Source organism: Ranitomeya imitator, chromosome 2 (assembly GCF_032444005.1).
Source record: "Ranitomeya imitator isolate aRanImi1 chromosome 2, aRanImi1.pri, whole genome shotgun sequence".
NCBI classification, from domain to species: Eukaryota; Metazoa; Chordata; class Amphibia; order Anura; family Dendrobatidae; genus Ranitomeya; species Ranitomeya imitator.
This window is the reverse complement of record NC_091283.1, coordinates 504360678-504376731: the sequence shown is the minus strand read 5'-3', so window position 1 is coordinate 504376731 and position 16054 is coordinate 504360678. Positions and strand designations below refer to the sequence as shown.

Genomic DNA, 16054 nt, shown 5'->3' with positions numbered 1-16054 from the left:
GGAAGGAAAAAATGAACATTTAACTTTTTTTTGCAAACATCTTAATTCAGAACCATTTTTTTTATTTTCACATGTGTAAAAACAGAAATGTAACCATAAATTTTGTTTGCAATTTCTCCTGAATACGCCAATACCCCATATGTGGGGGTAAACCACTTTTTGGACGCACCGCAGAACTTAGAAGTGAAGGAGCGCTGTTTGACTTTTTCAATGCAGAATTGGCTGGAATTGAGATGGGACGCCATGTCACGTTTAGAGAGCCCCTGATGTGCCTAAACAGTGGAAACCCCTCAAGTGACACCATTTTGGAAACTAGACCCCTTAAGGAACTTATCTAGATGTGTGGTGAGCACTTTGAACCCCCAAGTGCTTCACAGAAGTTTATAACGTAGAGCCGTGAAAATAAAAAATCGCTTTTGTTTACACAAAAATGATCTTTTTGCCCACAAATTCTTATTTTCACAAGGGTAACAGGAGAAATTAGACCACAAAAGTTGTTGTGCAATTTCTCCTGAGTACGTCGATACCCAATATGTGGGGTAAACCACTGTTTGGGCGCACCGCAGAGCTTGGAAGAGAAGGAGTGCCGTTTTACTTTTTCAATGTAGAATTGGCTGGAATTGAGATCGGACGCCATGTTGCGTTTGCAGAGCCCCTGATGTGCCTAAATAGTGGAAACCCCCCACAAGTGACACCATTTTGGAAACTAGACCCCCCCCAAGGAACTTATCTAGATGTGTGGTGAGAACTTTGAATGCCCAAGTGCTTCACAGAAGTTTATAATGCAGAGTCGTGAAAATAAAAAATATTTTTTTTTCCACAAAAAAGATTTTTTAGCCCCCAAGTTTTTATTTTCACAAGGGTAACAAGAGAAATTGGACCCCAGAAGTTGTTGTCCAATTTATCCCGAGTACACTGATGCTCCATATGTGGGGGTAACCCACTGTTTGGGCGCACGGCAGAGCTTAGAAGGGAGGGAGCACCATTTGACTTTTTGAGCGCAAAATTGGCTGTTGTGTTTGGAGACCCCCTGATGTACCTAAACAGTGGAAACCCCCCAATTCTAGCTCCAACCCAACTCCAACACACCCCTAACCCTAATCCCAACCTGATCCATAATCCTAATCACTAACCCGAACGATAATCACAACCCTTACCCCAAAACAACCCTAATGTCAACCCTAACCATAACCCTAATCAAAACCCTAAATCCAACACACCCCTAATCCTAATCTCAACCCTAATCCCAATACACCCCTAATCACAACCCTAACCTTAACCCTAATCCCAAACCTAACCCTAATCCCAAGCGTAACCCTAATGCCAACCCTAACCCTAATCCCAAGCGTAACCCTAATGCCAACCCTAACCCTAATACCAACCCTAATCCAAACCCTAACCCTAATCCCAACTCTAACCCTAACTTTAGCCCCAACCCTAGCCCTAACTTTAGCCCCAACCCTAACCCTAGCCCTAAGGCTACTTTCACACTTGCGTCGTTTGGCATCCGTCGCAATCCGTAGTTTTGGACAAGAAACGGATCCAGCAAATGTGCCCGCAGGATGCGTTTTTTGCCCATAGACTTGTATTGCCGACGGATCGTGACGGATGGCCACACGTCGCGTCCGTCGTGCACTGGATCAGTTGTGTTTTGGCGGACCGTCGGCACAAAAAGTCCAATGAAACGTTTTTTTTTGTACGTCGCATCCGCCATTTCTGACTGCGCATGCGTTGCCGTAACTCCGCCCCCTCCTCCCCAGGACTTAGATTGGGCAGCGGCTGCGTTGAAAAACTACATCCGCTGCCCACGTTGTGCACAATTTTCACAACGTGCGTCGGTATGTCGGGCCGACGCATTGCGACGGCCCCGTACCGACGTAAGTGTGAAAGAAGCCTAACCCTAAATTTAGCCCCAACCCTAACCCTAAATTTAGCCCTAACCTTAGCCCTAACCCTACCCCTACCCCTAATTTTAGCCCCAACTGCTGTTCTCCTGCCGGCCAGCAGATGGAGACAGATGGCGGGCGCACTGCGCATGCGCCCGCCATTTTCTTTTCCCCGGCAGCCAGGAGGAGCAGCAGGAGGACACAGGTGAGTATGCTAGGGTCCCCGAATCCCCCTATTTCTCTGTCCTCTGATGTGCGATCACATCAGAGGACAGAGAATTACACTTTACTTTTTTTTTTTTTTTTTTGCGGTCGCCGGTAAACAGTTAATTACCAGCGATTGCAAAACAGGGGTCGGTAAAACCGACCCCGATCATGTTCTTTGGGGTCTCGGCTACCCCCGGCAGCCGAGACCCCAAAGATTCTCCCGATGCTGGCCGGCGGGCGCACTGCGCATGCGCCCGCCATTTTGAAGATGGCGGCGCCCACCGGGAGACACGAGGAGCATCGGGGGAGATAGGTAAGTATTGGGGGGCTACCTGGGACCCCTTTTCTCTGTCCTCCGATGTGCGATCACATCGGAGGACAGAGAAATTAAAGAGATCGCGTTTTTTTTTTTTTTGCGATCGCCGGTAAACTGTTAATTACCGGCGATCGCAAATGCGGGGTCGGTTAAAAACCCCCCGAATCATGTTCTCTGGGGTCTCTGCTACCCCCAGCAGCCGAGACCCCGGAGAAAATCCGACTCTGGGGGGCGCTATTCACTTTTTCCACAGCGCCGTTAATTAACGGCGCTGTGGTTTAAGTACCCTTAGCGGCCGCCGTTAAAAGGCGTATCGGCGGTCGCTAAGGGGTTAAGAAAAGCAATGTCCATACTAGAGTCAATGACGGCTTGCATTCCAGCAGTCCAATGGGCTCAGGGTCACTCCAGGGATCTCCAGTGGGAAATATTAGAGGCGGAAACCCGCTTAAAAGGAGATTTAGAGAAGCGACTAGAAATATCCTCACGAACAGTAGCTTCCCTGGCCTGGTGGACAAACCTGTCCAATCTCAGGAGTGGGGTTCCATGGGTATGGCCGGTTTCTGTAATCCTGACCACCGATGCAAGCCCATGGGGGTGGGGGGGCCCATCTAAACAGTCAAATTGCCCAAGGTTCTTGGTCAAGGGAAGAAAAACTCCTCACCTCGAAAACAACAAAAGTTGTTGTACAATTTGTCCTGAGTACGCTGATACCCCATATGTGGGGGTAAACCACTGTTTGGGTGCATGGGAGAGCTCGGAAGGGAAGGAGCGCCGTTTGACTTTTCAATGCAAAATTGACAGGAATTGAGATGGGACGCCATGTTGCGTTTGGAGAGCCACTGATGTGCCTAAACATTGAAACCCCCCACAAGTGACACTATTTTGGAAAGTAGACCCCCTAAGGAACTTATCTAGATGTGTTTTGAGCGCTTTGACCCACCAAGGGCTTCACAGAAGTGTATAATGCAGAGCCGTAAAAATAAAACAAACATTTTTTTCCCACAAAATTTTTTTTAGCCCCCAGTTTTGTATTTTCCCGAGGGTAACAGGAGAAATTGGACTCCAAAATTTGTTGTCCAATTTGTCCTGAGTGCGCTGATACCCCATATGAGGAGCGCCATTTGGATGGTCTGCAGGTGTCACATTGCGTTTGCAGAGCCCCTAATGTACCTAAACAGTAGAAACCCCCCACAAGTGACACCATTTTGGAAAGTAGATCCCCTAATGAACTCATCTAGATGTGTTGTGAGAGTTTTGAACCCCCAAGTGTTTCACTACAGTTTGTAACGCAGAGCCGTGAAAATAAAAAATTTAGCCCCCAGTTTTGTATTTTCCCAAGGGTAACAGGAGAAATTGGACCCCAAAAGTTGTTGTCCTATTTGTCCTGAGTACGCTGATACCCCATATAGTAAACCCGTTTGGGCACACGGGAGAGCTCGGAAGGGAAGAAGCACTGTTTTACTTTTTCAACGCAGAATTGGCTGGAATTGAGATCGGACGCCATGTCGCGTTTGGAGAGCCCTTGATGTGCCTAAACAGTAGAAACCCCCAATTATAACTAAAACCCTAATCCAAACACACTCCTAACCCTAATTCCAACAGTAACCCTAACCACACCTCTAACCCTGACACACCCCTAACCCTAATCCCAACCCTATTCCCAACTGTAAATGTAATCTAAACCCTAACCCTAACTTTAGCCCCAACCCTAACTGTAGCTCCAACCCTAGCCCTAATGGGAAAATGGAAATAAATACTTTTTTTTAAATTTTTCCCTAACTAAGGGGGTGATGAAGGGGGGTTTGATTTACTTTCATAGCGGGTTTTTTAGCAGATTTTTATGATTGGCAGCCGTCACACACTGAAAGACGCTTTTTATTGCAAAAAATATTTTTTGCATTACCACATTTTGAGCTATAATTTTTCCTTATTTTGGTCCAGAGAGTCATGTGAGGTCTTGTTTTTTGCGGAACGAGTTGACGTTTTTATTGGTAACATTTTCGGGCACGTGACATTTTTTGATTGCTTTTTATTCCGATTTTTGTGAGGCAGAATGACCAAAAGCCAGGTATTCATGAATTTCTTTTGGGGGGGGGCGTTTATACCGTTCCGCGTTTGGTAAAATTGATAAAGCAGTTTCATTCTTCGGGTCAGTACGATTACAGCGACACCTCATTTATATCATTTTTTTATGTTTTGGCGCTTTTCTACGATAAAAACTATTTTATAGAAAAAATAATTATTTTTGCATCGCTTTATTCTCAGGACTATAACTTTTTTATTTTTTTGCTGATGATGCTGTATGGCGGCTCGTTTTTTACGGGACAAGATGATGTTTTCAGCGGTACCATGGTTATTTATGTCTTTTTGATCGCGTGTTATTCCACTTTTTGTTCGGCGGTGTGATAAGCGTTGTTTTTTGCCTCGTTTTTTCTTTTCTTACGGTGTTTACTGAAGGGGTTAACTAGTGGGCCAGTTTTATAGGTGGGGTCGTTACGGACGCGGCGATACTAAATGTGTACTTTTATTGTTTTGTGTTTTTTTTTTTTTTTTTAATTTATAGAAATGTATTTATGGGAATATTATTTTTTTTTTCATTATTCAATATTTTTTTTCTTTTTTTACACATTTGGAAAATTTTTTTTTACTTTGTCCCAGGGGATGACATCACTCTGTCAGATCACCGATCTGTCTCAGAGCACTGCAGTCTTCACAGTGCCTGCTCTGAGCAGGCTCTGTGAAGCCACCTCCCTCCCTGCAGGACCCGGATGCCGCGGCCATCTTGGATCCGGCCTGCTTCAGGGAGGGAGGTAGGGAGACCCTCGCAGCAACGCGATCACATCGCATTGCTGCGTGGGGCTCAGGGAAGCCCGCAGGGAGCCCCCTCCCTGCACAATGCTTCCCTGTACCGCCGGCACATCGCGATCATGTTTGATTGCGGTGTGCCGGGGGTTAATGTGCCGGGAGCGGTCCATGACCGCTCCTGGCACATAGTGCCGGATGTCAGGTGCGATAGGCAGCTGACACCCGGCCGCGATCCCTCTGAGAGCGCGGCCAATCGCGTATGACGTGCTATCCCGTCGGTGGTCATAGGGGCCCACCCCACCTCAACGGGATAGTACGTCAGAAAGGGGTTAAACATATCCCAGTGCTATTACCTCCAAAGTGACACCTGTCAAAATGGTAAAATTTGGCCTGGTCATGAAGATAAAAACAGGCTTGGGGGAGTGAAGGGGTTAATGGTGGCTCAACCTCCCAGCTGCATGAAAGAAAAGGAAACAGGTGCTTGTTCCACTAGAGTAGACCACTTTGCTCCATAATTCATAGACCAATAGTCAGTTTTCACAGAGACTGCACACCAAAAAGGCAGAATCGCTGTATCATGTAATGTCACACCTCTACTTGTGTAGCCTCCTGGTGCTGCTTTTTTTCATATTTCCCCTTCCCTATTTGGGCTATACGATGTACCTGTCATGTAGTGATTGTATGTGATTAGGGAAATGGGCCCTGAACTGTCCCTAGGTCTCAGGCCCTAACTATCCCTGCTCCCAAAGGTACCTCTAAAGCTGATGAGGTTTGGGACACCAGCTTTAGCTGTCCCCTCCCCCAGGAGGCCTGGGACAGAAATGCTAGTGTATTAATACGTAAGACAGACGAGGATAACATAAAGCAACAAACATACAAAAACACTCACCAAAGGTAGATAGATATATAGAGAGGGATAGGAATGTACCAACCAAATGGGAATAGGACAATGAGGAAAGCATACACCCAAAAATCACACTCCACAATCAATCTCCAATTCAGCACCACATCTGCAAGGGGGTAGGAAGCAAAGCGTTCACTGGCAAGGAAGAGAAGGTCTGACCAGAATTTATAGAGAAAGAAAATGACCAAGTTAGGAACAGCTGTGAGATGGAGCTGAAAGTTTCTAACCAGCATGTAAAGGGTTACCCTCCAGCACCAAAGGAAACTAAATCCATTTAATATTTAACACAAACACATCAGCTAAATTGGAAGATCTGCGATTCGCAATTCGTAGTGACTGTCTAACCCCAGATCTTCCAGAAGGACGTGATTCACTCATGACAGTACTACTTCCTTTGCTTCTGAACACCTAGCCAGCCCAGCTCTCGATGTATTCCTTGGTACAATTAGAATCCTTTATCTTCTGCCCTCAATGAACATGTCACTTATCCTCCTTTTAGTCTGACGGAAGGGTTCATCACCAAAAACACTGCTGTTTTGCATTGTAATGTATTTTTTGGGGATATGATGGAAGCAAAATTAAAAGCATTTTAAAGGATACTGTGATTTATTTATTTTTTTCGTTGTTCAGTTCCTCTGAAAACTTACTATATATCTATACATATATACAATGAGCAGCTACGGACATGGCTACAAACTGAGGTGCATCCTCTATTTAAAAGCCCTTGATTGAATATGCTAACCTCGCTCATATTATATCTGTTGTGTAACTTACTTGCATGTTTATATGTAAACTGTATTACAGATGACTTTGAATCAAAATTTCCCTTCCATTCGGTGGATGAGTTTCCTGCTCCAGAGGACTACAGACCCTTCCAAAAAGTTTACCCAAGTAAAACAAACAGAGGTAAAAGCATGAGCAATAACAAAAGTTCCTGTTTTTATGAACATTTGTTTTAACACTTTCCCATCCAGACAATTTTGCTTCTCCATTTCTTTCCTCCCCTTCTTCCAAGTGCCATAACTTTTATTTTTACACTGACCTAGCCAAAAGAAGCTAATCTTTTTATGCATATTTTTTACTGAGGTGCTCCATGCAAAGGGATCGAAATGTGACGTAGTATTATGTCACTTCTGGGAGGGCTTAATGGGGTTTTCTTAACATACTTTGTTAATGAGAACAAACTCTTCTGCATCGTGACTTAGTGCATTCGTGGTGGCTGAGCGCTTCTGATCATTGATAGTATGTGACCCAATGGCCGAAACTGTGCCCTTTCCCATGCTGCTATATGGGGCAGCTTTGATTTTTCAGCATCTCAGATGCACAGGAAAACTTAGGCTAGGTAGATGTATCCAGCAATCTGCAGAGCAGTGCTCACAAGCTCCATAGCAAAAGTTTGTAAATGTTGCACTCCTTTTCTAGGAATCTTGCCACCTCAGACTGCATTGTTGGCCTTTAACCTTAGCAACGAATAGAGAATAGATAAAAAAAATCCCTCTAGTCTTGATTCTTAAAAGGTAAATTCCAAAATTGCTTGGGCAACTTCTTTCACAGGATAGGTGACAAGTGTCTGGTCTCTAGGGGTCCTGCTGTGGAGACTCACACTAGAATATAGCCCTTTCCTCTAACATAGGACAAGGATCTTGTGGCTGATGTTTATAGACAAGCTGTGTGGCTATCTTATGACTTTCAATAGGATAGGTGGGCACATTTGATCACTGCTCTATTTAACGTTCTGGCTGCTCTCAAACAAAACATTGGGACAGCTATTCAACTTAATGGGGGGTCCCAGTGGAGTGGTTTCATAAATTAGATATTTATCATGTAGTTAATAAATGTCTGAGAACCCCATTGAATGTCAAGTGCATTTTTGTACATTTCCCTCTGACCGGTATGTTGTTGTCTTTTTTAGCAACCCGTGGAGCTCCTCCGCTGCCACCAATTCCGAGGTGAGATGACACTGCAAGTCTCTGCTGCCTGGACTCTTCACCCCAGCCCTCGTCCTCTTTGCCCATCTTTTAACGAGTTGGGTCGCTCCCGCATGACCACATTTGTGAACAAAAAGGAGCTGGGTGCCCCCCTGCTGCCTGTCTATGCATTCCATATCCTTGTCACCGACAGCCCTCTCCACACCTTGCACGGGAGTGGGCATTGTGCGGTTCCAACTCCTGGGCCTAGTCAAGAAACTTCTGATCTTTCTCCTTCCATTCTCTACTTGTCAGACTTTAAAAGATGGTTACTTTTGCTAATGCCATGGGAAACTGAATAGTTTAATACATTTGTAGGAAGAGGTTTTTCGGAGTAAGTAAAACTCCACAACGTAGACACTATAAGGAAGAAGTCGTGTTATACTATAGGCTCACATAACCTCCCCAGGATGACCAGCTGCCCAGCACTCCCAGGCCTTGTACTCCACAGAATGCACTTCGTAACTGTTACCCAAAGAGACCTGGCCCAACTCGGGATGTTGACCTCAAATGGTTGAAACTGGGAGCATGATTATTGCATACTACATTCTTCAGCAAAACTTACAATGCATCATGGCTGAAGAAGACTCATACGTGGCGACCGAGGGATGCATCGGAATTAAAGAGACTCATTTTAGTGGAGGTTGTTTGTTTAATACGGTGATGGGAACAAGTCTTTTTTTTGGGTGGTTATGCACTTCACTGTCTATGCAGATAAGAGGGTCATAAGTGGTGTTTTCCATTTTTTAGGTCACTGGAATCTCCAACCCCCCCCTGCTTTTTTTCTTCGTCTTCATCTTCCTTTTGATACCTATACCCTACAGCTCCTACCTGTCTTTTTTTTTTCTAGCTTTTTTTCAGTTCTGAAATAACCATGACTGTAGTATTAATCCCTTGCCGTATATTTCAGGAATGCAATATGGTTACCAGTTTCCTCCCTGGTTTTGTGTAGAGAAGCTATGACAATACTAAGGTTTCTAATGGACCATACTCTGGGTATTGGACGTTTTTAGCGTGTAGTTAGAAAAGCACATATAGCACCAGTGCAGAGGTACTCTGCATTGTCACAGTGCACCGTGTAGAGACATTTACTGTCATTTTCTGTTGCAGCATGTTTATCATCTGTGTATAGAGATACTGGAGACACTAAGCTGCAGCATGTCTATGACTGCCAACACCCCCAATGCTGCTTGGGTTTGTAGGGAATCATTTTGCCTTATATCAAGGGTTCACATTTGGTGTCAGTGATTGCTGCTTATGGGCTGGACTCATGGAATATCTGTACCCTTGCTCTACAGTTTCTGCCGACTGCTGGTATAGTAGGAGGACTTCCCCACATTGGTGGCCGCATCTGTGTGACAAGTCTTAGTGCTGTTTGATTTTTTTTTTTTTTTTATCAGGTAGTACTTGGACTCCATAGAGTAGAATGGCTATTATTCACACATCCATTAAAATCATGAGCCGGAGAGTGAGAATCTGCGTGACTCCAAGCATATCCTATTCTCATCCGTTTGTGTGATTAATCTATGATGGATCCTTATAAGACAATGAAGACAGACTTCATATCTCCGTTTTCCTTCCGGTTTTAACTGAGCCATTAAGTGTCAATGGATAGAAAACAATTCGGTCTATCTACTTCAGTGAAGAAAAAAACTGACACCTGAGAACACTATCAGTTTGTCTTTTATGGTAATACATGGATGTGTGAATACAGCCTTTTTTTCTTGTATTTTATGAAGTATTTTTTGGGAGCGTTTTTTTTTTTTTTTTAAAGACCCCTCTTCAGAGAAGTCTATTGAAAAATAACTAAAAAGAAAGTCACACCTAGAGCATCCTGTGTTTTGAAAGAAACGCAAAGGAACCAAAAAGGGTGCACCAAAGTGTGAAAAATACCTCACCATGCACTGTACTGTAGAGCATGTTATAATCCATGATTGACTTCCAGTTTTATGATGAGGAAAAACCCACCCAAATGTCAAGGAAAATTAAAACGCAAAAATGCTGTGTGTGAATGCACCTTTTGTAGAGAATATTGAGTAAAGGGAATCGCTGTTTGGTGAAATCTTCTGCCTCGTCAGTCATGGAGACAATAACAAGCAATTGGATAGATATTAAGATGTGCAGATTTATCATTATTTATGATCAAATAAATTTGGGGCGTTTACATGTGCAGCCAGAGGAGAAGTCTAGTTTAAAATTGATTCAAATAGCAATATTGGTTAACGCCTCGTCTGCCCAAGATATCCAATCATGGGGAGGATTGCAACACTCCTATGTCACTAGTATTCAATATAAAGGGATAGAGAAGGGACTGTACAAGGGAGGTTAGACTGAAGTGGATAAAGGGTTTTTCTGGCAGGTTTTAACACCTATGATTGTGGGGCTTGCTCCTGGTGTCCCCACTAATTGACAAAGTGAAAGTGGGAGGTCTCCAGGGTTTTTCCCACATTAATGACACATTGGTAGCCTAACTGCTGGCCATCATTGTGGAAGCTGGGCAACTATACCTTTTAGAGATGAGCAAAAAAGATTTGCCGCACCCTATCCAGTGTCTGTGGCAGCTGGACCAGCACAGTCTATACTTTTTGTTCTGTACTTGAATGCCATCATCCTTGGTGGCACCTACGATATATAATCGCGAGAGGTGCCCAAACTGCCCTGGTCCAGTTGCCAAGGAGTACCGAAGTAGACACTGGGCCAGGGTGCTAAGAATATTTTTGTTCATCTCTAAGGTACCACCTACTCTCTAGCCAAAAGTGAAAACATAACCAAGAACCAAGTCATGAGTGGCAATCGATGCATGAACTGTGACCCCTTGCTTATACACTACTCCCCCTTTCAGGCTGCTAATGGGACACAAAACGGTGGTTTGCAGAGCATCAGTGGTATGCACACTCCACTACTGTGAAGCCTAGAGTGGTGTGTATACATCTCCCAAGATGCACTACTCTGTGGCCCACAATGCTTTGCTTCTTATTGGCAAAAAAGGGGTAAAGATTGAGCAGAGTTGGTACTTATTGTTTTCTAATGTATATTTTACTCTAAAATAATCTGAACTTATAGATACTGAAGTCTATTTTGTATGTTGTAAAATAGGACTACAAGAAAATGGTTGAAAAATACTAAAATATAAATATATCTATATAAAATAATGTTCTCTTTTTGGATGTTTCTCTTCTTGTCTGTGTATAGAATTAATGATCAGTACCTGTTAATGTCATAAAGGAAATATGCAGATGTGTAAGGGAAGCGGTCAGCACCCAAAGGGTATATTCCAATTCAAAAGGGCAGCGCAAACTGCGCATGAGAGAAAAAAACTTACAGCGCCGGGGACGTTCAGGAAGGAAACTTACAGCTGCAAGTCTCATTGGATAAGTCTCAGCGAGCTTTCCACATCTTGCCACTGGGATTTTTGCCCATTCTTCAAGGCAAAACTGCTTCAGCTCCTTCAAGTTATGTGGTTGAAAATCAATCTTCAAATGTGACCACTGATTCTAAATTGGGGGTATACTAGGCCACTCCAAAACATTTACAATTTCCTCTTAAATCACCCAAGTGTTGCTTTTGCAGTAGGCTTGGGGTTATTGTCTTGTTGGAAGGCAAACCTCCATCCCAGTCTCCAATCACTGACAGACTGACAGAAGAAAAAAGGGAAAGGACTGTGCACACCAGTGCCATAATGCCAACTGCATTAAGAGAAAAAGGTTCAGCCGTCCTAGCCAAGAGACTCCTGGTAGAACTGTGCTCTCTGTCCTTAGGGTTGGATAAGCATATATAAACAGAGCAATGGATCCCCATCTGTTACCTTATCTGGAGGAGACGACAGATTAGGCTACTTTCACACTTACGTTGTTTAGAATTCGTCACAATGCATCGTTTTGGGAAAAAAACGCATCCTGCAAATTTGCTCGCAGGATGCGTTTTTTTCCCATACTTGTATTACCGACGGATCGCGACGTATGGCCACACGTTTCGTCAGTCGTGCACTGGTTGCGTCGGATTTTGGCGGCCCCTCGTCTGGGAAAAAAACGATCAAGGGAACGGTTTTCTGTGCGTTGTATCCTGTTTTTCCATCCGCGCATGCCCGGCAGGAAATCTCACTGTCTCTCTTTCCTCCCCAGGACTACAGATGGAAATGTGAAAAGACACACTTCCGTCGGTACGTCGCGCCAACGCTTTGTGACAGGCAACTAACGACGGAAATGTGAAAGTAGCCTTAGAAAATATAAACAAAAAAATACATAATTTTAACAGAAACCAAACTGGAGCTCTAGAACCTATCTGCCTCCTAATGACACCAAGCTAAACTGAATAGCCTAGTTGCCAGTAGGTGGGTATTGTAATTGGGGGTGATCGAATAGCTTTGGATAAGTCTTTATCCAAATAGCTATAGAGCTTACCAAATAGCTGCATCGGTAACCTTGATACTTGGAACACTCCCGATAATCAGCTGTTCACTGCCGCAGCTGCATGTGTCGTGCCTGTTTCACTGTCACAACACGTACATAAAGCCCAACAAACAGGGTCTCCATGCATGTGCTGTGACGGTGAAACAGCTGCGATCGCAGCTGCGGCGCTGAACAGCTGATTATCGGGAGCGTTACAAGTATTCAATGCAGCTATTCGCAAAGTGCTATGGCTATTCGGATATGCATTTCTCTTGGTATCTGTTGATTTATGTGATTATTGTTATGCTGTAATGTCTTTCGACTGTACAATGTCCCCTCTAAAATGTAAAGTGCTTCGGAATATGTTGGTGCTATAGAAATAACATTTATTATTAGCCGAAGCTATTCGATCAACCCTAGTTGTAATTCTTAGTGTCAGCCTCCTGGTGGCAGAAGCATAGACCCATGGTTTCCTTTGTCCCCCAATGAAGCATCTGAGAATATACTGGTGTGTGTCGCTGTGTGCAGGCATCGTCCGATGGGACTACAAGTCCCATCGGGCCATGCCTGCTACAGTGACAGTGAGTGACACATTAGCCAATGATGGGACAGTAGTAGTCCCATCATCCAGCTAATGTGTTGAATGTAAAAAAACAAAAAAAAAAACATATACAAGTGCAAACAACATGCATACATTACACACATACAACGTGCAACATAAGACATGCAACATGCCGTACATACATGCATATAGACATACAGTACATATAGCAGAGTACATACTCACCATCACTTGTCACTTTAATCCCCGAAGCCAGTGTCACCTGTAAAAAATATTAAAATAACAAACACTATACTCCCTGATCCGCAGATCTCCCGTGGAGAACAGCAGCAGGTATCCTTCCGCAATGTATTCCCCACAATGTATTCCTACGCCCCTGTGAGAAAATAGTCCCTAGTCTCACTTCTGGCACTGCTGTGTGAGAAAGTTCCCACGCAGCAATGGCATAAAGTGAGACCAGTGAACTATAGTAACCTCAGTGATGCACTGCAGGAGCCATTGTCTCCTGTCAGTGTGCCACTGGAGGGTCTATAGAGCAGTGACATCACCCGATGTCACTGTTCTGTAGGGGAGATCGTCGTGGGACACTCGTTATTAATTGGACTACGGCGGAAAGCGAGTATACGGTTTATTATTTTTAATTTTTTGCAGGCGATCGAATATGGTAAGTATGGTTAAATTAAGAATATTAAAATACTTTTTTTTCAGGCTGTCTTTTAACCCTTTAACTACTCTGGGATTAATAATGGATAGGTGTCTTATTGACGCCTCTCCATTATTAACCTAGCTTAATGTCACCTTACAATAGCACGGTGACATTAACCCCTTATTACCCCATATCCCACCGCTACTTGGGAGTGGGAAGAGAGGGGCTAAGTGCCGGAATTGGCGCATCTTACAGATGCGCCATTTCTGGGGCGGCTGTGGGCTGGTATTTGTAGCCTCTCTGGGCTATGAATATCAGCCCGCAGCTGTCTGCGTAGCCTTTTGGCTATAAAATATACGGGGACCGCACGTCATTTTTTTGGTGGGTCCCCCTAGTTTACTAGCCAGTAAAGGCTACGCAGACAGCTGTGGGCTGATATTCATAGCCTAGAGAGGGGCCATGGGTATTAACCCCTTCCCAGGCTACAAATATTGGCCGTCTGCTTTCCCCTCTGGCACAGAGAATTGCGCGGGAGCCCACGCCATTTTTTTTTTCCTTAACTGAAACATTGTTCATTAACCCCTTTCTGCCAGCTGACGGAATAGTACGTCAGCTGGCAGTATCCCCCGCTTTGAGGTGGGCTCCGGTGGTGAGCCCACTTCAAAGCCACAACATGTCAGCTATTTTCAATTTTAAAAAAAGGATTAACCTGATAGCTAAACGGCTTGGCGAGAAAAAAAAACAAAGCAAAAATTGTTTTTTTTTGTTTTAAAATTTTAAAATGCAATAATGGGCGATCAAAACATAAAAAATTAGCCCTCACCCAACCCGATATCTCAGAAAATATAGACGCTACGGGTATCAGAAAATGGCGCAATTATTTTATTTTTTAGCAAAATTTGGAATTTTTTTCACCACTAAAAATAACTTAGACATGTTTGGTGTCTATGAACTTGTAATGACCTGGAGAATCATAATGGCAGGTCAGATTTAGGCTGTGTGCAAACGTTGCAGATTTGGGTGCTGAATTTTCTGCTCAAAATTTGCATCTCCTGGCAGAAAACGCAGCTATGTTTTTGATGCATTTTTGCACGGTTTTGATGCGTTTTATGTGCAATTTTGGTGCAGTTTTGATGCGCTTTTGATTCAGCTTTTGTGCAGTTTTGATGCAGTTTTTTGGCGGTTTTGGTGCGTTTTTTTAATGCGTTTTTAATGCTTTTTTTTTAAAGCTAAATAAAGATGTATTATTGAACAACAAAAAAAAGATTTGATGTCATTATTGTCCCAACATCCTCTTTTACATTTGTCCAACCCACACTCCATTACACACACAGCTAGATGTATGCATCTATAGATCTATCTATATGTAGATCTATCTATTCATGTATCTATATTGATAGATGTGTGGATAGTATAGGGTGCGCATCCACTGTCTGGATTACATCCGGATTAGCTACAGATTGGATACTGCGTCCCATCGGATGATGCCTGCACGCGCACACACACAACCCCAAAGACCCCCGCACACACACTGACAGACCCGAACAGTCCCACGCACAGTCACCGCCCACACACTTCCCTCCTCCCGAACTGCAGCGTTTCTAGGACCCACATCCGCAGCAAAACTGCAGATTTTTTTTTACATCTGCCTGACTCAATGCAAGTCTATGGGTGCAGAAACGCTGCAGTTCTGCACAAAAGTGACATGGTGCGGAAAAAAAAGCTGCGTTCCGGTGCGGCCTTTTCCGCAGCATGTGCACAACAAGTCTGCGGCTCCATAGACTTACAATGGTTGTGCACTACACTGCGGATTTGATGCAATTCCGTGCAGCAAAAAAAGCTGCGGATCTGCAATCAAATCCGCAATGTGTGCACACAACCTTAGCATTTAGTGAACCTAGCAAAAAGCCAAGCAAAAAAAAAGTGTAGGATTGGACTTTATTTGCAATATCATTGCACTTTGAATTTTTTTCACATTTTCTGTTACACGACATGGTAAAACCAATGATGTAGATCAAAAGTAGAACTTGTCCCGCAAAAGACAAGCCCTCACATGGCCATATTGACGGAAAAATTATGGCTTTGGAAAGAAGGGGAGCGATAAACTAAAATGGAAAAAGCTCCAGGAGTGAAGGGGTTTAGAAACATGGATATGGACATGTCTATGGAAATAGATATATCTGTATGTATCGATCTCTCTGTGTGTAATGGAGTGTGGGATGGACAAATCTAAAAGAGGAGATTGTACAGAAATTACATCACAAATCTTTTTGAAGAGAGAGGAGGGAGGGGTTTGGGTGTGTTTTGGGGTGGGTGTTGTAGGTTCGGTCTTAGTGGCAGTGCAAAGCATCATGGGACTTGTAGTATTAGAGC

General features: G+C 43.8%; 1 protein-coding gene across 1 annotated transcript in view; it reads left to right on the top strand.

Moving 5' to 3' along the window:
- Positions 1-11237, top strand: part of WIPF2 (WAS/WASL interacting protein family member 2) — a 71101-nt gene extending 59864 nt beyond the window's left edge. The window contains exons 7-8 of the mRNA XM_069751625.1: positions 6923-7024; positions 8031-11237. Coding sequence (XP_069607726.1) covers positions 6923-7024; positions 8031-8071 — 143 coding nt within the window. The 3' untranslated portion in view covers positions 8072-11237. The remainder of the gene's footprint in view (positions 1-6922; positions 7025-8030) is intronic.
- Positions 11238-16054: the final 4817 nt, after the last annotated feature.